Raw genomic sequence first — 23,041 nt, forward strand, 5'->3', positions numbered from 1 at the left:
CCAATGACATTACGACCGCTGTTAACCAATGACCCGGGCTGTGGTTTCTTCACTCTCGGGGTGTTAACCATGTCGTAAACCCGAAAACGTTGAGCCCACAGCATCTCGGTCTGGGTGGGCGTGGCTCTGAGTGAGGAGCGGTCTCATCCAAGACCTAGGTCAGTCTGAGAAACAGACGGCGTGAGAGTGGGAGCGCTGCGCGGTGGATGATAATGACCCACACATCTTTAGATTTTTAACAAAAGAGCGCAAGATGCGGGCTTTTACTTTTACTCTGTTGGTATTTTTCAGCTCGTGCGTTACAGGGGAGGAACTGTCCGGTTCAGAATTTGGAGACGATTATTTTTCGGATTTATCTGATTTCGATTTTGGCATTGTGAGTGAGGACATGAAACACGACAAATGTTGTGCTATTTGTATAACTTCTACTGCTATGTTTTTTCGTAGTATATAGTATAGTAGTAATACCCTATTATTTTTGTATTTTCTTTGCAGTCTCCACGGAGGGTCCCAAGGCAGGTGAAAGACATCATTGCAAGGGTAAAGATAGATATTAATATTTTTCTTAAGACGAATACTTAAAAAAAGGTTTTTTTTTTAATATGGGTCAAGTTAAACCGTTTTAAAGTGGAAAAACATGTCATCCTAAATACTTTTCCGGGGTGTAACGAGAACTATCTGCCAGGCGCACGTCATATGTGCCAAAAAACACCAGAAGTATTGCGCGAACTCTAATAAACCATCTAAAGTAGGCCTATAACTCTAATAAACCATCTAAAATATAATTGTACTATAGGCCTACGTTTATTGGCTAAACTGTATTTCCACTAATGAGTCAAATCATAGCTGTTCAATAAGTAGGGGAGTTCCATATCTTTTGCAGACCGTGACCTGTGAAGGAACCTTTGGTGGGACACACCATTTGTATGTGCATTAAACACATAAAATGTCAAAAATATCAAATAAGGTGTACATTAATCATCCCAGAGCTCAGGAGAAAAAAAAGTGAGATAATAAGCATCGCATCATGTAAGTATTTAACTTATGAGTAATGATCAAATAAAAACAACTAAGTGTGTTTTTCTTTATTTATTTTAACTTCTTCCATTTGACTATCTAAACTAGGCATCCCCTTTCATTGTGTGATCAGAACTACCTCAGTATCACTACAGGCTCCACTCTCTCTCTTGCTAAAGATTTAGAGTTATCTTGAATCTCTCTCTCCCTGAGCAGGAAAGCAAACCGCACATCCAGGAGCTGTCCATCAAGACCACCATCATCTCCCGCTACGCCTTCACCGCGGTGCACAGCACCATGCTCAACAGGCACTCGGCCGCTGCCGAGGGCGTGTTCCAGTTCCCCGTTCCCGCCGATGCCTACGTCACCAACTTCACCATGTAAGAGCCGTCGCGCGGCACAACCGATGTCACAGACGGGCGTTTATATTGACCATCCACGTGGAGTCTAGGCTCACATCGAGATGATGGATATCTTTATACCTTTTTCAACAGTGGTCTTTGTGTATAAGAGGGTGTAGTGGAACTAAACTAAAAGACTCCTAAAAGGATGCATTTTGAAACCTTACATCTACGCACCTCCATCGACACACTAATATAAAAGCAAAAGGAAGAAATCTTGAATTTATTTTCAGGGTCTAAAAACGATCATCTATCCCACTGAACAGCAGAGTAATGCCCTCCATCAGCACCATATCCATCTTAAAGATCCTCGTCCAGTCCTTAGGTCAAACATCGTATCAGGTAGAAGTAGGTTCCCCTCAACTATTAACTTCTAATCCTTGGCTCCCAGCCCGTATTCAGCCTGATCCCGGTCTTCTCATCGGGGGTTTTACAATGTTTTGATCGGGCTGTAGCCCGGGTTTCCCTGAACAACAGCGTTTACCCACTTGTAAACCGCCCCCACCCCCCGCCCCCACCCCTCCCACGGGAACAACAGCGGGTGCAGCGCAGACCTCGCTTTAGAGTCTGAACCTCTGACCTCTGACCTCTCCGTCACCCCGCCTCCACCCGTCTGTCCCTGGCAGGATCGTCGGCGGCCGAGTGTACCAGAGTGAGATCAAGCCCCGGGAGAAGAAGAAGGTCAGACAGGATACGGAGGGCGCCGGCACGGCCAAGCCCAAAGACGGGAGGTGAGGGGCGTCCTCGACCGACACCATGCTGTGTATGTGTGTGTGTGTGTGTGTGTGTGTGTGTGTGTGTGTGTGTGTGTGTGTGTGTGTGTGCGTGTGCATGTGCATGTGCAGGTGTGTGTATGTGATTGTGTGGAATGTATGCTTATGTATGCTTATGTATGTGTGTGTGTGTGTGTGTGTGTGTGGAATGTGTATACCTGTGCGTGTGTGTGTGTGTGGCTGGTTATGAGGGAGACAGCCTCTGTGTGGGGAGCTTCTGTAGTCTGATCGCTCCCTCTGTTGTCGCCTTGTAATTACCCACAAGCCTGTGTTCCTGCTCTCTTATCGGCCCGCTTTGTCAACATGGGCTGACTAGATACACACCAAAAATCTCAGTGGTACAAATAAGCACCCCACCAAGTATGTGTGGATGTGTACATATGTGTTTGTGTGTGTGTTTATGTCTGTTTATGTGTCTGGGTGTGAGAGACTGTGTCGCGGATTAATCTGTGTTTTCTTTAGCTCACGTGTGCAAATTGATGTGCATGTGTCCGTGTGTGTGCGCATGTTTGTGTGAGTGGGAGCGAGTTGTGTCTGGAAAGACAGCATTGATTCTGACGGAAAGGGGATTGTCATATGAATGTGTAACCTTCGATGCGATGGAAAAAAATGCCGAAAAAAAATCTCTGCTATGAGAAAGACATCCTTGATTGTGATTGGATGTGAAGTACTAGACTATATCAGGACTGTAATACCATCGGACAGGGGAGTCGATGTTGTGTGTTTGTGGGGTTCCCCAATCCGAAGCATTACGTAAATCCACCTCCACCCACAGCTTAGCACCACCCTCTCCCTCCTCCACCCTGATGGGTGCCCAGACTCAGAGCGCTTCAGCAGCCACCACTCCTCCACTCTTCCCCTCAGCATTGAGTTCACCACTGGGATATATTCCCCCCTCCGCCTTCTCCGTCTTTAACCTCCAGTCACAGATTCTTTGAATAACATTATTGTTCCATCATGCTAAAGGTCCACTCTGCGTGATGTCTGTTTCAACGTGTCTGATATTGTCTTGTTTCTTTCAAAAGACAGTTGAGCCGATGCCAGGAAAGAAAGGGCAGGTAGATTCTGGTTTGGGTCTCCTCATCAGTAGAATAGTGGTACAATGGAACAGTTCCACGTCCTCAAAACGTGCACTGATCGATAAAAAATAAATAATAATAAAAAAAAAAAAAGTACATCTGTTCCCGCAAAGCATTTCATTTAGATTACTTTATTATGAACAACTTAAACCTGCACTGTGTAACTTTTCTATTGCAGATATTAACTTGAGAAAAAAAAAAACGAAACTAGAAAATTTCTCAAGAATAAAACGTTCCCATCCACAAGGTACTAGCCCCAATCGTTTCGCTAAATCGTTTTGTTCTTGTCCAATTTTGTCGCCCCCGCGACTGTGGGAAAATCCCACATAAAATGATACTAACTATCTCTGACTATAGCTACAACTGTAGCCACTAGAGGTCACTAATGGGGACACTTACGATGCCTATATTCAATTCAACATCCCTTGTTTCAATGATTGTCCTTCAAAGTGTGAGTCTCCCCTACACAAAGCACTCTGATTTTGCAGTGTGCTCCATCAATTAACTCCCCCCTCCTTCCCCCCCCCCCCCTCCCCCAGCCCCCCCGCCGACGGCTCCACGGAGACGGAGACGTTCCGCATGGCGGCGGTCATCCCCGGCCGCAACCGGGCGGTGTTCCTGCTGACGTACGAGCAGCTGCTGCGGCGCCGGCTGGGCCGCTACGAGCACGTCACCAGCCTGCGGCCGCTGCAGCTCATCAGCCGCCTCTCGCTGGACGTCATCATCGTGGACCACGCCCCCATCTCCCAGCTGGAGGTCCTGCCGCTGCGCAACGGGGGAGGCCGGGCGGGGTCCGGCACCAGCCTGTCCAAGGGTGAGGGGGGTGAGGGGGGTCGTGTGTGTGTGTGTGTGTGTGTGTGTGTGTGTGTGTGTGTGTGTGTGTGTGTGTGTGTGTGTGTGTGTGTGTGTGTGTGTGGGTACGTGTGTGTGTGTGTGGGTACGTGTGTGAGAATGTGTCTGTGTGTGTGTGTGCATATTTATGAGTTGGTGCGGTGTTTGAAGATGGGTGTGTTTTTGTGTGTGTGTGTGTGTGTCTGAACTTGTGTGTGTGTGTGTCTGTGTGTGTGTGTGTCTGTGTGTGTCTGTGTGTGTGTGTGTGTGTGTGTGTGTGTGTGTGTGTGTGTGTGTGTGTGTGTGTGTGGGAGGGGTAAGGGTTGTCAAAAGTAATTAGCCATGTCTTGTGTGTGCGCGTGTGTGTGTGTGTGTGTGTGTGGGGGAATCTTGGATTTAATCGAGTTCCTTGCTATAATGTCACCCTCTCTTTGTCATCCATCCATCTTTCCATCCACCCATCAATCACCCACACACTCATCCACCACACCACACACCGATCCATCCATTCAGGCAAGACTGATCTGCCCATCACCACGGCGATCAAGCAGAACAAGAACTTCTGCCAGGTCAGCTTCAGCCCCAACATCGTCCAGCAGGCCAAGATCGCCACCAGCGGTAACCTCGGCGACTTTGTGGTCCGCTACGACGTGGAGAGAGAGCTGGGCATCGGCGACATACAGGTGGGAATGACCACCAAACAGTGTGCATGTAGCTCACCGCCATAGCTCTCCATGAGAGGGTTGAACAGGAGTCATATCTTCATGGTGCTGGGTTTCTTGGGTGAAGCTATGGTCAGGATGGTATAGGACAGGTCTAGGGTGTTTGTCTCCGAGGCAAAAGGTTTGCGGTTCGATTCCCGATGTTCACACTCTACCACTAGGCCTCCTTGAGCATTGCCTTACCCTTTAACTGGTCCTTGGTGACACATCTTTATTTACATTATGTATAATAGTATATATATCATATAATAGTACGATACACTAGATACAGCTGTTCACCTTTTCACCTTTCTAGACTGAGCAAGTATAGTGAGACAGGAGAAAAGTGGTAAAGAGAGAGGGATTGCACCAATATATCCTGATATATGTATCTAAAGATCCCCGTGGGATCTTATTCCAGGGCTAGAGTGTGACCCTGTTGACGGGGGGGAACAGCCAAATGAAAACTGACTTCCTTTATTAATTCATGACAGGGTTGAAACAACCAGCTTCTTACCCTCTTGGGGTTGTGGACATGCAAGGCAAAACACTCACACACACACACACACACACACGCACACACGCACACGCACACGCACACACACTCACCCGAATGCTTCTGGGAAAAAACTGCTGTGTTGATAGCCATCCACCTGTTGGTAATTCATTTCTCAGGACAACCGCCAATGCCTCGCGTGACTGCCAGAAAACGTTGCACACTCTGGGAATGAAATCACAGAACTGAAATGTGTGTGTGTGTGTGTGTGTGTGTGTGTGTGTGTGTGTGTGTGTGTGTGTGTGTGTGTGTGTGTGTGTGTGTGTGTGTGTGTGTGTGTGTGTGTGTGTGTGTGTGTGTGTGTGTGTGTGTGTATATCTGTGTTTGTGTTTGTGTGTGTTTGTGTGTATATCTGTGTGTGTGTGTGTGTGTGTGTGTGTGTGTGTGTGTGTGTGTGTGTGTGTGTGTGTGTGTGTGTGTGTGTGTGTGTGTGTGCGCCTCCGCCCTCTCTTTGTTTCTCCAGGTTATGAACGGCCACTTCGTCCACTACTTTGCCCCTAAAGACCTGCCGGTGGTCCCCAAGAACGTGGTGTTTGTGATCGACACCAGCGCCTCTATGCTGGGCACCAAGATCAGACAGGTGAGGAGGTCAGGGGGTCGGGGCTGCAGCCTTGTTGCCACGGTTACAAAGTTGCTGTGGCGTTCTACGGGGGAACACCTGTCTGCGGACGGTGGTGTCCACCGACAGGTGTTGCTAATAGCGACATAAATGTTCTTTACACTTCGGTGGACGCCACCGAAGTGTAAAGAACATTTATGTCGCTATTAGCGACGTTCTCTCTCCCCGGTCTGCTGCTCAGGGCCTTTAGCCCATCGGGTTACCTTCAGTTTCTGTTGTTTAACAAACCAGATGAGATATTGAGGGTGAGATTGGCATAGAGAAGATAAAGTCACGATCAGCACCGGCTGTCTGGTCTCTTATCGGAAAACGGAGGCGTCTCAAGCCAAAGGCGGCTGGGTCAAAATAGAGAAAGAGGAAAGAATGAGGCTATGGGAAGAACATTGTGTGCTGGGGCGGCTGGGGGTTGGCGGGGGGGGGGGGGGGGGGGGGGGTGTATTGTATTGAACCCAACATCTTTAATCCCACACTGGAACAGCTATTACAGCCTCTTTCCACCACGTTAGCATGATAGCATGAAGATGCCAGCCCTGCTACCCACCCGCCCCCCGCCGGGCCGGGCCCCCGGTGCACTGGGCCCCGGATCAGATCCACACAGCTGCCTGGTCCCGGTTCGGTCCCTCCGGGCCCCGGGAGGAGGGGCAAGACGGCCTCAACACCAAAACAAGAGAGAGAAACGCTCTAAAGAAAGGCATAATACAAACTAAACCAAAGTGTTGAAAATACACCCATATACACACTCTCTCACACACACACACACACAAACACACACATACACACACACACACACACACACACACACACAGACACACACACACACACACTCACTCACACACTCTCACCAACACACACACACACACACACACCCACCCACACACAGAAGGCCATGCTGTGAGGGAGGGAAGAAGGTCACCTCCCATTGGGTAATGGAACTTTCTGGAAATGAGCAGAACTCTTAACCCCGCCCCCCCCTCGCTGACCCCCCCCCCACCCTTATTGACCCCAACCCCCAGCAGAACGAGCGAATGAACAACGAGCGTGCCTTGAAGTGGCTGGAACAATGCAGCGTTTCAGAGGCGGTTCTTCCCCCCCCCCCCACACCCCTCCTGGGGGTCACCCTGCTGTACTGACCTTCTAGCGGCCGCAGCGCTGGACGCGGTGTGCGGGGCGGGGCTTCACGGCCGACCACAGACACACGATTCATCAGCAGCCTGAGAAGGAGGACCGCAGAAGCGGTGCCGAGCGCAAATGGAATCGCTAGACTGTGTGTGTGTGTGTGTGTGTGTGTGTGTGTGTGTGTGGGGGGAAGGTTGTGTACGTGTGTGTGTGTGTGTGTGTGTGTGTGTGTGTGTGTGTGTGTGTGTGTGTGTGTGTGTGTGTGTGTGTGTGTGTGTGTGTGTGTGTGTGTGTGTGTGTGTGTGTGTGTGTGTGTGTGTGTGTTCCATGAAGAGTTGAGTGCAAAGATTGATTGATTCTTGAATTTCATTTCCAATTTATTGATGTATGATTCCAGTATTTTAATTGAGACCTCCCATAAGGGAGAAGTAGAGAAAACTGCACGTGTGTGTGTGTGTGTGTGTGTGTGTGTGTGTGTGTGTGTGTGTGTGTTAGTATGCGTGGGAGTCAGGAGTGGATAACCGACAGCAGCTGGTGTCGGAGCTGGTTTATATTAAAGAAGATACAGCTGTGTCTTCACTTTTGTATGTACCCTAGTTCCTTTATCCATCTTCCTCACCCCTCTCCTTCCTGTTCTACCACTGGCCCCGCCCCCTCGTCCCTCCTCCTCGTCCCCTATCATAACGGTAACACTGTGGCCCCTCCCACTCAGACCAAGGACGCCCTGTTCACCATCCTGAAGGACCTGCGCCCCGACGACCGCTTCAACTTCGTCAGCTTCTCCAACAAGGTGAAGGTGTGGCAGCCGGGCCGCCTGGTGCCCGTCACGCCCCTCAACGTCAGGGACGCCAAGAAGTTCATCTACACGCTGGCGCCCAGCGGCGGTGAGCGCCAAAACACCCGCCACCACATCCCACCACCATCACCACCACAACTACCACCACCGACAGAGCCATTACCACCTTCACTAGCACCACCACCACTACCACCACGACCACCACCATCACCACCACCACGACCACCACCATCACCACCACAACTACCACCACCATCACCACCACCACCACCACCACCATCACTACCTCCACCATCACTACCACCACTACCACCACCACCACCACCACCACTACCACCACCACTACCACTACCACCACCACTACCACCACCACTACCACTACCACCACTACTACCACTACCACCACCACCACTACCACCACCACCACTACCACCACTACCATCACTACCACCACTACCACCACTACCACCACTACCACCACTACCACCACCATCACTACCACCACTACCACTACTACTACTACCATCACTACCATCACTACTACTACCATCACTACCACTACCATCACTACCACCACTACCATCACTACTACTACCATCACTACCACTACCATCACTACCACCACTACCATCACTACCACCACCACCACTACCACCACTACCATCACTACCATCACTACCATCACCACTACCACTACTACTACTACCATCACTACCATCACTACTACTACCATCACTACCATCACTACCACTACCATCACTACCATCACTACCACTACCATCACTACCACTACCATCACTACCATCACTACCATCACTACCACTACCATCACTACCACCACCATCACTACCATCACTACCACTACCATCACTACCATCACTACCACTACCATCACTACCACTACCATCACTACCCCACCCCTCTTCCATCACGACACGCAACAAAAGCTTTGTCTTGAACTCACTTCAAGTCTAACAATTCAATTCATAGTAAATTGACTTGAACCCCTAACCAATTTTTCACCGTCAAGCGAATTAATAGTAAATGAAGTGGGTGACCGCCACGTATGCTAGGGATCCATCATCGATGGCTTGCAGGCCATTGTGATACAGTGGATTGAGCTTTGGCTTGGGAAGTTGAGTTGCTCAAATGTTGTATTTCCCTTAAGGAATGGGTTCGTATCGATGTCATTAGACCTGCCGCCAAGAGGATATTCTTTGGGAAAATGTTTTAAAGGTGACCTTTTATACCACCAGGTGTGAGTGTGATGTCAGAAGAGGCAGATTTTCAAAACGGCTTGTAACGGCTAATCACACTCACACCTGGTGGTATAATAAGTCACCTTTAAGATTAAGGGGGCCAGGAACCTTAGTAGGAGGGAAGACATAGGCCAGCTGTTGCTACCATGATTCAGAAAGAGGCTCATCCACAAGCGCCGTTTCTGTGGGGGAGGGGGGAAACACAAGCATTTCAATACCTTCCCACTCCTCCTTACCTAACATCCCCCCCCCCCCCCCCCCCCAGGCACCAACATCGACGAGGCCATGCAGACGGGCTCGGTGCTGCTCCGGGACTTCCTGGCGGGCCCGGACGCCAGCCAGAATAGCGTGTCGCTGGTCATCTTCCTGACGGACGGGCGGCCCACGGTGGGCGTGGTCAAGTCCAACGCCATCCTGGGCAACGCGCGCAAGGCGGTGCAGGAGAAGTTCTGCGTGTTCACCATCGGCCTGGGCAACGACGTGGACTACCGGCTGCTGGAGCGCATGGCGCTGGAGAACTGCGGCATGATGCGGCGCATCGCCGAGGACGCCGACGCCAGCGCCATGCTCAAAGGGTAGGGGGAAGGGGCGGGCGCCGCGGGTTCGATTCCCGGTTTTTGGTTGTTGTTTTTTTGTCTGAGAATCATTGTGTTCGTTGAGGTCTGGGTTGTTTCTATGCAGATATGTCTCTGCTGCATGAAACTCATGATGACTCAATGTTCAGTCATATTGTTCATTTTCTTGGAAAGCGTACAATCGATATTACACTCACTTTTAAATGTTGAGTGTAGGAAGGACGTCCGGGCAGAACGACAAACGGGCAGCAGCCAGCTAGGCTTAGTCATTTGTTGTTCAATCAATGAAGTGCTTATGAGTCAGGGCTATTTAAAATATGACTTTTACTGAAATGAGTCATCAGAACTATACTTTCTCATCAATTTTTTAGTGACTACTTTCGTAACTACTCTATAGTTACGACATCAAATGACACAAACAAATACAATGACACAAACAAATACATTTGTTCCTCAAAGGGAACAAATGTTCCCTTTGAGGAAAAAACCTCCTCCACCATATTTGTGTTTTACATATCTAATGCAGCAGCGAATCCCTCCTGGACCCTCCACCATTCACCTCGGTGTGCTCACACTCATCCCAGTCTGTCTCTCATCACGCGGGCGCGAGGAGACGGCTCTAGATGTGCTGGTGCTGACAACTCTCTTCTTTAATCAACGTCAGCACGGCGTCATCAGAATCTACCGCTTTTTACCACACACACACACACACACACACACACACACACACACACACACACACACACACACACACACACACACACACACACACACACACACACACACACACACACACACACACTCACACACATTTTTCCTTACCCCGCCGCAATCAATCTTTCAATCTCATGCATCAACACAGAAATACAAGCACATTCACACACACACACGCACACGCACACGCACACGCACACACACACGTATTTGCTCAGTCGAGGCAGTGTATGTTTTGTGTGTCTGTTTGTTGTGAAACATCAGATGCTTATTCGAGAGATAAAACGCTGTGGTTGCGGGGAGACAGACTTGAGCTCCCCAGTCATGTGCTCGCCTTTCACATTCTCTCACACAACCTCCTCCCAGCATCAGCATCAGTCCCTTAACCACCGGCCCTCTGTCATCGCCTGGGAACCTTGGAAGAAACTGGGAGGCGCTTCGGATCGTTCCGTTTAACACCTTGGTTTCTGAGGCCTCAAGCTCGCACACTGCCCCAATAAACACCAACCCCCGACCTTGAATGGTGGCTGAAGTTGACTGACCGCGATTCCACATTTTGGACCAAAAATTGTCAGATGACAGCCAGCGACAACCCTATGTCACACTGGCCTCATGTGGGTGTTTGTATGTGCTTGTTGAGGGAGTCTGCGAGCACCTCAACCGTGGACCCCTTTAGCTGTCGTGTGACCAACGGGGAGAGCATGGCATTAACGCTGCCAGGGTTAAGGGGTCGTTTCCCACTGTGTGCATGCACTCAGTGTTGTAGGACACCTTTGATTAAAGTGTCCCCCAAAGGGCACATCTATATGATGGATCTCTGCGGGTTCTCATGCGTCTCGCCCGTTTTCTCCCCTCACGATTCAAGATTCAATATGGGTTAATGTCATACGCACAACAATAACAAGCAGCAGTCACTGGCAATTCAATTCATGAGTCTCAGGTTCCTTCAGCAACGCAATATAAAAGGAAAAAGTGCAAGAGATTATTTGAGAGATTATTTAATTTCCCCTCAAGTATTAATCAGTGTGACCGTACTTCCCATCGTCCCCTGCGCTCCCAGCTTCTACGACGAGATCGGCACGCCGCTGCTGTCGGACATCCGGATCAACTACCCGGAGGACTCTGTGCAGTACGTCACCCAGAGCCTCTTCACCAACTACTTCAACGGCTCCGAGATCGTGGTGGCCGGCCGGCTGACCGACCGCGACGCCGGGTCCCTCCACGTGCAGGTGACGGCCAGCAGCAGCGACAAGACCATCGTCCTGGAGACGGACGTGCCGCTGCGCCAGCGGCAGGAGGAGACGAAGCGCCACGTGAAGGCGGCGGTGGCGGCGGCGGCCGAGCGCGCCCGGGCGGCGGCGGCGAGGAGCCAAGGGCCGGTCGGCGGCGGCGGCGGCGGCGGGGGGAGGGTCCCGGGGGCGCCGCCGTCTTTGGCGAGGCCGGTGGGAGGGGCTCCGCCGCCGGCGTCGAGGCCGGTGGGAGGGGCTTCGCCGCCGGCGTCGAGGCCGGTGGGAGGGGCTTCGTCGGCAGGGGCGTCGACATCGCTGGAGGGGGCGCCGCCCACGCCGGAGGAGGACTTTGTGGAGCGGCTGTGGGGCTTCCTGAGCATCAAGGAGGGGCTGCGGTCGCGGCTGCGCAGCCAGACCAGCGGCGATCGGGAGGGTCTCACGCGGCACGCCACCGACCTCTCGCTGGCCTACAACTTCCTCACGCCGCTCACCAACCTGAACGTGGAGCGGCCCCAGGTGATGGCCAACGGCTCCATGGCCCCGCCGCCGCCCCCCACCGCCGCCCCCTCCTCCTCCAGGAGCCAGGGGCCCGGAGGACCGGCCAATGAGCTGGCGGAGGAGGAGGAGGAGGAGGTGGAGGAGGAGGGGGAGGAAGACCGGGCCCGGGTCGGCAACAGGAAGCCGGCCAGGAGCCAGGGTGCGGCTTCTGGGAACGCTATAGGTAACGCCATACGTCTTACCTGGTCATGGGTGACGAGGGCTGTGATTGGTCGATGTTACTAGCCTCATCCTAGCCTTAATCATCCCGATCCAACACAAACGGCCAAACCTTTATCACCACGGCCAACGTGCGCAGGAGGTGCCTCAGGCACTGGGATTACACAGGATACCAATTGAGACAAATAATGATAGCAGATGGTGTATCAAATAAGTGGTTCTCAGTCTGCGTGGGCTGTCAATAGGGGAGGTTAATCTGCACTCTGTCTCCTCGTAGGTGGTGTCGTGAGGAGACCGGCCAGGAAATCCGTCACCTTCACCAAAACATCAGGTGAATACATTGCATTCTCTCTCTCTGTCTCTGTCTCTGTTTGTCTCCTCTCTCTCTCTCTCTCTCTCTCTCTCTCTCTCTCTCTCTCTCTCTCTCTCTCTCAGTCTCTCAGTCTCTCAGTCTCTCTCTCTCTCTCTCTCTCTCTCTCTCTCTCTCTCTCGGCCTTGCAGCCTTTAGCTGTTGTCCTTCTGTCTTTTAGTTCTGTTGGTTCTGAAGCTCCTCGGGGAGTCTGGGGGTTGGGTGGGAGGGTAGTGGGGAGGGGGCTTGGACATGAAAGACAGATGAGAGTGGAAGTCTTCTGTAGAAGAAGCGCTCTCTCTCCCTCTGTCTCTCTCTGGTCTAAACGCTTTGGAGGACAAGAGTCTGTAATTTGGATGCTTGACAAACAGACGGTAGCGGCGATCAACATCACATGGCCATCGCGGGGAGTGTGTGTGTGTGTGGAGTGGGGAGTGGGGAGACCCTTGAAAACACGTCGTCAAGGAGAGTCAGGGGAGTGGGGCACTGCACTACTGCACTACTTCTGGTGCTTCCTCCTCTGTGTAAAGACAGAGGACTGCTGCGGAGGTAGCTAGCGGTTTAGCATGTTAGCGGCGGCTAATGACCCCCTCATTAACCCGCGCTCCCTCTCTCATTAACAGCAGCATCTCGTCTCCTCTGGGCATGGTTCTCAGGAGACCGGGGTGGTAAGAAGAAGTGCTTGCGGCACTGGGGTCAGGCGCTGAGACACACCATTAGTCTGCTTCACAGCACTTTGGACTCTGGCTTTGAATTTCAAAAGTTCAAGGCCAAATTAGAGAAAATGTGTTCTCAGTGTCTAAGTTGCTTAGGCCCGGTATTGAGCTCAGCCAAACTGCCGTTGACTGCCAAATGTCAAAGGACAAATGTAAAATGTAAAATGCCAAATGTTTTATTTATTTCTTGGAGTGACGTTTTATTTAAATGGTATCTGAAGGGTAGTAGATTAGCGCCTTTTCCTACAAGACGAATAACCAAACTCGTCATTCCAGCTTTGCTCTCTTCAAACCAACTGGATGGATTCGGACTATTTGTAGTTCATGTTTCAGGGCCGCTTGTGTATCCAGTTTTAATCCCCTCATGTTTGTTTCCCCCCGCCCCCCAGCCGACGGGGACCCCCACTTTGTGGTGGAGTTCCCCCAGAGTAAACTCACCGTGTGCTTCAACATCAACGGAGAGCCCGGGCACGTCCTGCGCCTTGTCTCCGATCACAAGCACTCAGGTAACCCCCCCCCCCCGCAACGACCCCTGGATGACCTCTCAAGCCCAAATGCCATTTTGGATAACCCCTTTGAGACGGAGCATGTTGTTTTAAAGGACGCCGTTAAAAGAGAGCCTGAAAGGTTTTAAGTTTATGCTCGACACTGATAAATATGTCTCGTGTTTTTCACTCCTTAAAGGTCCCATGTTATACCAACAGGTGTGAATGTAATTAGCCGTTACAATCTGTTGGACAAGGCTGGTGGACTGATCCATTCGGCACACATCTAGGTGGACACGCCCACTTGTGATGTCAGAAGAGGCCGATTTTTACAAGCCGTTACAATGGCTTGTAACGGCTATTCACACTCACACCTCGTGGTATAATATGTCACCTTTAAAAGCCAAACCAAGGGTCCATTCTGACCTACGGTCCAATGCAACATATCATCCCCTCTATCCCTCAAGTCACTCTACCGTCAGTCTCCACGACCCTCTACCTAAAAAGCCCCAAAAATCCACATGCATAATAATAATAATAATACATAGGTTTTATATAGCGCTTTTCTCGGTACCCAAAGACACTTTACAAAAACACAAAACAAAAAGGATACAAATGGACCGTACAATACATACATGCATACATACAAATACTCCAAAACAACAATACAGAGAAAGATAGGACAATAAGAAAGAGAGAGGGTGAAAAAAGATTAGTCAGATTAGTCAGGTGTAAGTGATGTTGAAGAGATGGGTTTTGAAAAACTTTTTTTAATACTCAGACAATATACAATGATACAAGTGCGACTTGTCGGCCATGATTGTAGTTCTTTAACCTCCCCCTTCGTCCCCTTAAGGGGTGACGGTGAACGGCAAGCTCATCGGCGCTCCGGCGCCGCCGGGCAGCCACAAGCAGCAGCGCACCTACTTCAGCACCATCACGGTGGTGGTGGACCGCCCAGGCCGCCGCGCCTACATCGAGGTCACCCCCAAGAAGGTGATCCTGGACGGGCACGACCGGCTGGTGCTGCCCTGCGACGCCACGGTGGCCGTGCAGAGCGGCGAGGTGGCGGTGGCGGTAGCGGCGGGCGCCAACGTGACCGTGACGGTGGGCGGGACGGTGGCCTTCGTGATCCTGCTGCACCGCTACAAGAACCCCGCGCCGTACCAGAGGGATCACGTGGGGTTCTACATCTCCAACAGCAAGGGCTTGTCCCGGGACTGCCACGGCCTGCTGGGTAGGGAGCGCTCACGGTCAAGGTCAAAGTCAAAAGTGAACTTTATTGTTAGACAGGTTCGAAATTGCGTTTCCCCATACTCCAAATGTGCTGTTAATATGTTTACCACGCAACATTTAACATCTAAGATAATAACAAAATAGTGCAAAAATACGACAATAAATAAACATAACATAGACAGACCGATAGAATATTCAGTGTTATGCTCGACGGCTGGGTTGGGATACTAGGTCCCTCTTTTCTTCCCCTCTTTCTTTTATGCGTCAATGTAGTAGACCATTTTCTTTTTGACTTGCGTTCGAAGGGATTTGCATTTCATGAGAAAGCGTGGTTATTATTTATTCACTTCACGGTCGATTTTCTCTGCTGATGAAATGATTATTATAACTAATCAAATTCAGCACAACCACAATTCGCCTCCGGTCAAACTCAAATAAATCAGACTTTATTTGCTGGATTTTCTTTTCGCACACAAATAACGAATCAAAACAAACAAAGCACAAAATACAATAATTACTTAAAAAGATATATGTATATATTTTTTTTTAAGTAAATGTTCAATACAATGCATCGTCATTCGACTTTGTGACCGATTCTGACTCGTTTTCTCTCCTCCAGGTCAGTTCCTGCACCAGGACGTGGGGCTGGGAGAGATGCTGACCGACGGCTCGCCCGAGGACGGGGCGAGGAAGACCCCGGTGCTGAAGGTGAAGCGGCGCTCGGTGCCGGTGGTGAAGAAGACCCGGCGCATCTACAGCGGCGCGCAGAGCGTGGACTGCTGGTTCGCCCGGAACAACGCGGCCAAGCTCATCGACGGGCGCTACGAGGACTATGTGGTGCCACACATGTTCGAGACGGCTGAGTGGAGAGAGGGGAGCAACGTGTGAGCGGCCTGAGGCGATCAGCATGATCGCGATCTTTAACTGTAAATACCTCGCTTTGTCCGACGAAAACCGCACCCTCGTACTTGTTGCACTTAAACCCGCGATTTTTAAAAAATAATAATTTAAAGGCAATGACTTTCCAGTCGGGACTTTATTGCACCGGCGTCGCGTCGTTGATTTTTGTAAATGTAGGCTACCACGTAGGGCCAACGACATCCGAGTTTTCTCCCACGCACCCGAGACTCTGCTACCTGTACTCCTTTTTGTTTCTAATTCAAAAGTATGTTTTTGTGTGAGTATTTTGTGAGAATTGATTTGTGTATTTTTTTATTGTAAATACATTTTTTAATGAAGTGTAAAACTAGTAAAATAATAAATATATATATATATATATATATATATATATAGCCAGAAACAAAACTAGTTCATTTATTCTGCTTGTGAACCTCACACCAAACATGCCAGACGTAGGGACCAAAGCCCTCTCTCCCCCCCGCCTCCCTGTCTTCAGACGCAGGTCACAGGCTGCTGGCCCCGCCCCCACAGGTGTGCTCACGACCAGTGCCCCCCATCCCCTCCCAGCACCAACCAACCCCCCTCCCAGGTGTCTGTCATCATCGCTCTCCCAGGTGTATGTGTGTGTGTGAGTAGAGTGGGGAGGTCTAGAGGAATTCCAACACCAAAACATGGGAATCGAACTTTATTCTCTTCAGTGCAACGTAGAACAATCAAAAGTTCAAAACCAAAGGTACATTCATTAAGTAGCACGGTTGATCGGTCTTATTGTGGTCCGAGGCCACAGACTCTGATTCAACAACAGTTTATAACTGTTTTCTGGCTTTAAAATCAAAAAAATCAGAAAAAACAAACCAAAAATAAAAACACATATTAAAAGTTGGATTCACAATACATTTATGGACAAGAATACTGTTGAGTGAATGTGTAAACAGTTGATTATATAGTAGGTGCAGATAATGAATACTGTAGGTAAAGATACCCCAAGGCAATTAAGATTCACGAGTCATCATTGATCTTAAAAGGACATTGTAGATTTAAAAGCACAGGAGTATAAAGTATGCAGACAATTCAATTTTGGTTACACATGTTTATACCACAAATATTGTTGATATACTGTAGGGCATGATGAAGTAATCATTAAATATTTACCCAACTGTACAATTAATAATGGACCTGGGATATTAATGTACTTAACATATTCAAGATTAAACATTTGACTAAATACAGTTTCAATTGCCCCTGTAATAATCACAGATGTGCCTTCAATATAGTGGCAAATAATCAATAAAAAAATTGGCATAATAATCACAGAATAAATATATTAAATGTGCAAGGTGTCGGGAATCAATGTAACTGGTATAATTAAGATATGCATCATTAATATATGATGAATAATATATTTTTTACTCAGTTTGGTTAGACTGCTCCAGTATTCAGTTATTACAAAACAAACCATATTTCTGCATTAATGATGCGTTCACTTCCAAATCATTGAGAGAAGCTACCAAAGTAAAAGCAACAAAAGATAATATGGAATCAAGAAAGCAGTGACAGGGAATGTTGCAGGAATGTGTAGTGAATTTCTCCATAATAACAGTTCCACTTTTACAGCCCACCCTTGTTATGTACAGCTTTGTAAAAGTGGCCGTTTGCCCCCCGAAGAATGCCACAGCAGAGAAGAGTCTCCATTATAGCAACTAAAGAATGTACAGCTACACATGGACTCTCCGGAAGTTATGTGCGTTTGTAATCTTCGCGGAGAAACGATGAGGCTGACAGGAAGAGCAGATTAAAGATTGTATCCACAATTATAGTCATTAAAAGGTACAGGTCCAATGTACATTCAATTAATGTTCTCTTGTGACTAACTGATCAACAACTAGTGTACACACACAAATCTATCCATTTCAAAATGCATACCTGATAAAAGTTTGAAATAGACTTCTCTAGGACCTTTAATTAAAAGCAAAAGGAAAGGCTTTTAAAGTAACATCATTCGAGTGAAGACTTGTGAAGGCTACCTCTTCATCAATCACAATCCAACAGCCCTTTGAGAACTGGATCTGTGATGTGAAACACCTCTAAGGAGATCACCCTCTAATACGTTTCACCCCTGCCTAGTAGTTCAGTGGTAAGGCGATACGACCACAATTTAAATTGGGAATCCAGTCCTCTGAATTTTCCTTCTTTTGCCACCATTGCAGACCTGTCACCTGAACCCAAGTCTCCCCCCCTCTGGTTAAAGGTGGCGTGCGCTCTCTAATTAAGCCCCTATGAAACGAGGAACTTCCCTTTGATACGTTCCACTGTGGTCACTGTGATGTTCCCTGAAGAGCACGGCAATGTGGTGAAGTAGCGATAAAAAAGGTTTAAAAAAGGCACAAAGAAAACCTGAGATACATACTCGCCCACTGCGTCGTTTCCAATCGCTGAAAACAAGTCAGAAGGATGTTAGAACCACAGGGGGAAGGGCCTTCAAAATGGATTCTCACACACAGATCTGACTATGAAGAACCCTTGTGTCAATGGTGATCAGGAGACAAATTAAAACGAGAAAGGAAATCAATGAATCAATAATAAATCACAGCATTCTCGTTAAATATTCACTACCTGAGATTCCTCTGTAGATGTCTGTGTGTGTACGAGTGACAGACAGAAGACAAAGAGGTACAGGTTCTCTTATGGCTGCCTTCTCATTGGTTATAGTAGTAGTGGGCGGGCTTAGGATTGCCTGTGGATTCTGGGGGCCCCAGGTGGTACTGGGTGGGCTGGGTCACACCACCACCCAGCTGGGTTTGGGGGCTCCCTCAGAGAAGTGGGGTGTGGGGATGAGCTGGTCTTCACCCCCCTCCTCCTCCTCTTCCTCAGTGGCGTCCTCCGTGTCTGTATCTACAGTCAGCAGCACCTGCACGCACGCACGCACACACACACACACACACACACACACACACACACACACACACACACACACACACACACACACACACACACACACACACACACACACACACACACACACACACACACACACACACACACACACACACACACAGTTGTGTAAGCATGAGATTAAATTCAAGCGATTCCAAAGCCATGTTAAGAAATTTTCCACTATCAAAAAACTTCTAAAATATTTAAGGGAAACATCTTTTACGCATTACTACTGCCACATTTCCTTCCGATGATCAAACATTTTCCCCACGGCGTAGCCAGCAGAGAGTCTGTAAAATAAGATCCCAGGTTGGAAGCCCATCTCTGGGTGTAAAGCTGGGACGCTGATGATCTGTGGGATCCATAAGCTCCATAATCCATCCCATAATATTATATCCAGAATAGAGAGAGACGCAGGGCAGTGGATCACAACACCAGCATTGTGACCACACTGCGTTCGCCTTACTCTCCCCCTCTGTCACTCAACCTCCCTCCCTCTTACTCATTCTCTCCATTGCGTTTGACCAGCATACTCTTTTCCCCATCCTCCCCCCCCCCCCCCCGCCTCCACCCAATCTATCTCATTCTCTCAATCCCCTTCTTCTATTCAGCTCAGCTTTCCATAACATCGCGCATCAGGGGGAAATAGAGGGGGAACAGAGCTTGATTCCCAAATGTCACGTTTAATACCGAGATGAAGGGATGTTGTGTTGCTCCCAGAGGGGAAAGCGTGTGTGCCTGTTTGTGTGTGTGCTTTTGAGCACGCATGTGTGTGTAAACGTGTGTGTGTACCAGGGCCCCCAAGAGGAATCCACTCTTCCATAGTTCAGAAGGAAGACACGGGCTACTGTTCAAGTGACATTGTGGGCGGCCTTTGCGGCTGCGTTCCCGTGGCCTCAAGACAACAGGGGCTGTTGAAGTGACAGAGTCCTTCCATGTTCCCGCTGCGCTTTGCTGCCACTAATGGGGTGGAAAAAAACAGGCCAACTGTTTGTGCCATACAAGAGCCATGGTGTAACTTGGGACAAGCTCTGAGGCGACGTGTTGACGCATGCTCAGAGTCCACTCGGAGTGCCCGCTGTGGTTTAGCCTGGCTGACGTAGTCACAGTTTGTTGTACCATTTAGGAGAAAGAAAGGCCACGAGGGCCAATATGTGACATGGTGCCAAGTCTGTATCTAACAGGTTACCATTCCCCATATAATTAACAACTCAGTTATTTCTCCATTGTCGATCGTAGCCATGCATTCTGGATGTACGATGCTGATGGTGATGCGCCTGGTCTCACAGTTGGTCTTATCTGGTGAAAGTCATTCTGGGTAATTGTAGGAAATGAACACTCTGGGACAGATGAGTCCCGACTGGTAGTGAATAGAGAATCCTTAGAATAACGACGAACCATGCAACCACACAGATAGGAAAGTAAACAGGGGGATTTTTAGCCCCTATTATTCCCAATTTCGTATAAACAACACGGCAAGGTTTTATGGGAAGTTTTTTGTCCTTGATCTCACCTGGGATTCGTCGTCGGCAATGAACGGCAGGGAGCCCGACCGCGGGAGGCCGGGGCCGCTGTCGCACGAGTCCTCCATGCTCTTCGTCGTCTTGTACTTCCTCATCATCAGACTGTCCACCACCCAGAACATGATGGACTGCAGGCGGGCGAGAGACACAGGAACAGAGTTGGAGAAGATACTGAGTTCAGAGTCTAGATCTCTCTCACTGTATACATCTTTAGACCGTTGTTTTTTTATTATATGTTAATACAAATATTCCATATATAATATATTGAATATAATAAGCCCATATATCTCCAGTTGGGGAGAGAGAGAGATGTTTTGGAACAGTTTAATTGACACTGTCAACTATTTTCATCCCTCTCAAATCTGAAACACCATCTCTATCTTTAACTTTAATCTTATCTTATCTTCTCATCTGGGGAGTGGAGGAAGGTTCTGGAAGTTTGAGAGCCCACTCACGTTGACTATGAAGGGCACGATGAGCATGACAACCACCAGCTCCAGCTGGGGATCAGTGATGTAGCTTAGCAACGCCGCCTGCAACTGTAAACAAAAGGGGCGGTCATATAAAGTTGGACCTTCTTCTGACCTTTTACTTTTACTCAAAAAATATATATAAATAGAAATGTACATTCATGTTTACATAGGTGTTGCTTGTTCAACATTATTTGTTATAACTGAAGTGACCTCCATTTTCTTTTCTGTGTTTGTTCATACAGGGATAACTGACATGGAAAAGGACGCGTTATACATTTTTACAAGCAAGTGTTACACCTGTTCACCTTGCTCTTGCACTCTACAGTATGTTAGTATGTTAGCTTGTTATACAGCATGAGCGAGAACAGACTGAGTGAAAGGGTGCATCACAAACCACACATCCTATATATAATAGTATTAGAAAAATAAAGTATTAGAAATATACTTATTAAATATAAATACACATATTTTTCACATATTTCTATGAACAATAATTATTTCTTTAAAATAATAATCATTATTTCTTTAAAATAATAATAATTACGTTAAAAAAATACCCTTTTTTCAATACTTTGCAATGCTAGATTGTAGTCGAGATTAAGATTTAGAGATCCAAAAGTGTTAAGGTTAAATAAAAAGGTTAAAACATCAAACTTATAATAAGTTACAAGACCAGATGTATTTCTGCTTTTGGAGGTTTATTTGTATATTGTGAAAAGAGCTAGCTTCTATGCGTGTGCGTGTGCGTGTGCATGCGTGTGTGTGTGTGTGTGTGCGTGTGCATGCGTGTGCGTGTCTGTGGAGTGTGGCGGGGGCCCCACACTCACGTTGGTCCAGCCGGGGACCAGCAGCACCAGGCTGACCACGGCCTTCTCCAGCACCATGATGACCAGGTAGAAGCCACACTGTCCCAGCCACGCCGCCGCCTGGGGGGGGTCACCTGGAGGTCAGACAGAGGTCAGCGCCATGGAAACCCCCACAGGGGTAACCCCACAAAGTCAAGGTCCTAAACTCAGAAATATGTTAATTTATCTGTGTGTTTGCTATTAATAATATTTTGCTATTGTCAGTAGCACTTGACTGTAGTGATTTAGGGGACACTAAATCTTATGACTGGTCCAGATACATTTAATTAAGGAGTTGGTATGGGGTAAGGCTCCTTGCTTTGGTTGAGAGACAGACACCAATGAACCCACAATACACTACTGCTCGCGAACGTCGCTCCGTTGTTCACTAATGGTTCAAGAGCGGCATCTAGTGGTCATGGTTGGAAGTACAAAGCATTGTTTAATTGAAAGTTCCAGTGTGTAGCATCTAGCATCAATTTAGTTGCATCTAGCGGTGAGGTTGCAGATTGCAACCAACTGATTACCACCCCTTAACCCTCCCTCGACTAGGGTGCCCTCTACTGGCCATAATGTAAGGTAATTTAAAAAGAATTGTATCATGGTCTAACTACAGCATTGAGTAGCCAAACTTAAAGTGATGGGGTTCCTGTTAAACGCCATTATCATTGAATCACCTGAATACATATGATATTTTGGTGAGGGCAAAGAAAATACTAGCCTTCACTTGCTATATGAATTATATCTAAAGTTCTATATCGTTGAAAAGATTAACTTACTAACCAGATCCTGTTTTCTCAGGTTTCACATGTTTGGGTGAAGGTTTACTTGAACAATTTATTAATACCGGAGGGGGATTTCAAGTGTTTTACGTGTCTTATCTTTGAAGGCCAAATAAACACCACTAATGACACACCAGTGCCCTATACCACGAAGCTCGCTGAACATACCCAGGCTTTCTTGGGAAAACCTGGCTCGACAGACCCGCAACTCGCAATCAGAGTTAAATGGTACCACGAAGCTCACTTTAGATTCAATTAGTAGAACCAGGTTTTCCGCTTTAGGTTCAGTGCGCGTTCACGTGAAAGGGGCGTTTTTTGCGTCATTTTTCTCACCTTTACGATAGATCAAGCAGTAGTCTATATGAGTTTGAAAAGATTCTGCATATTGTCTGTAAAATAACTATGCCAAATGCAG

General features: G+C 48.3%; 2 protein-coding genes and 1 long non-coding RNA gene across 3 annotated transcripts in view; 2 read left to right on the plus strand and 1 right to left on the minus strand.

Annotated features, from left to right (window-relative positions):
- On the plus strand, window positions 1-18,541 carry itih5 (inter-alpha-trypsin inhibitor heavy chain 5). Its single transcript, XM_060038687.1, has 15 exons — window positions 1-376; window positions 496-540; window positions 1,234-1,397; window positions 2,045-2,149; window positions 3,810-4,084; window positions 4,615-4,784; window positions 5,822-5,938; window positions 7,806-7,977; window positions 9,414-9,723; window positions 11,498-11,846; window positions 12,009-12,387; window positions 12,661-12,714; window positions 13,838-13,954; window positions 14,790-15,170; window positions 15,789-18,541. The coding sequence occupies exons 1-15, from the start codon at window positions 254-256 to the stop codon at window positions 16,055-16,057; spliced, it is 3,030 nt and encodes a 1,009-aa protein (XP_059894670.1). The 5' UTR covers window positions 1-253; the 3' UTR covers window positions 16,058-18,541.
- The window catches only part of tmem110l (transmembrane protein 110, like), a 10,448-nt gene continuing 5,394 nt past the window's right edge, over window positions 17,988-23,041 (minus strand). The window contains exons 5-8 of the mRNA XM_060038686.1: window positions 21,827-21,939; window positions 20,982-21,065; window positions 20,517-20,654; window positions 17,988-18,977 (exon numbers count right to left, since the gene is read on the minus strand). Of these exons, the coding sequence (XP_059894669.1) occupies window positions 18,846-18,977; window positions 20,517-20,654; window positions 20,982-21,065; window positions 21,827-21,939 (467 nt within the window). The 3' untranslated portion in view covers window positions 17,988-18,845. The remainder of the gene's footprint in view (window positions 18,978-20,516; window positions 20,655-20,981; window positions 21,066-21,826; window positions 21,940-23,041) is intronic.
- The window catches only part of LOC132447748 (uncharacterized), a 2,204-nt gene continuing 1,080 nt past the window's right edge, over window positions 21,918-23,041 (plus strand). The window contains exon 1 of the long non-coding RNA XR_009523191.1: window positions 21,918-22,762. This is a non-coding gene — a long non-coding RNA (uncharacterized LOC132447748). The remainder of the gene's footprint in view (window positions 22,763-23,041) is intronic.

This window comes from Gadus macrocephalus, chromosome 19 (genome assembly GCF_031168955.1).
Source record: "Gadus macrocephalus chromosome 19, ASM3116895v1".
Classification (NCBI taxonomy): Eukaryota; Metazoa; Chordata; class Actinopteri; order Gadiformes; family Gadidae; genus Gadus; species Gadus macrocephalus.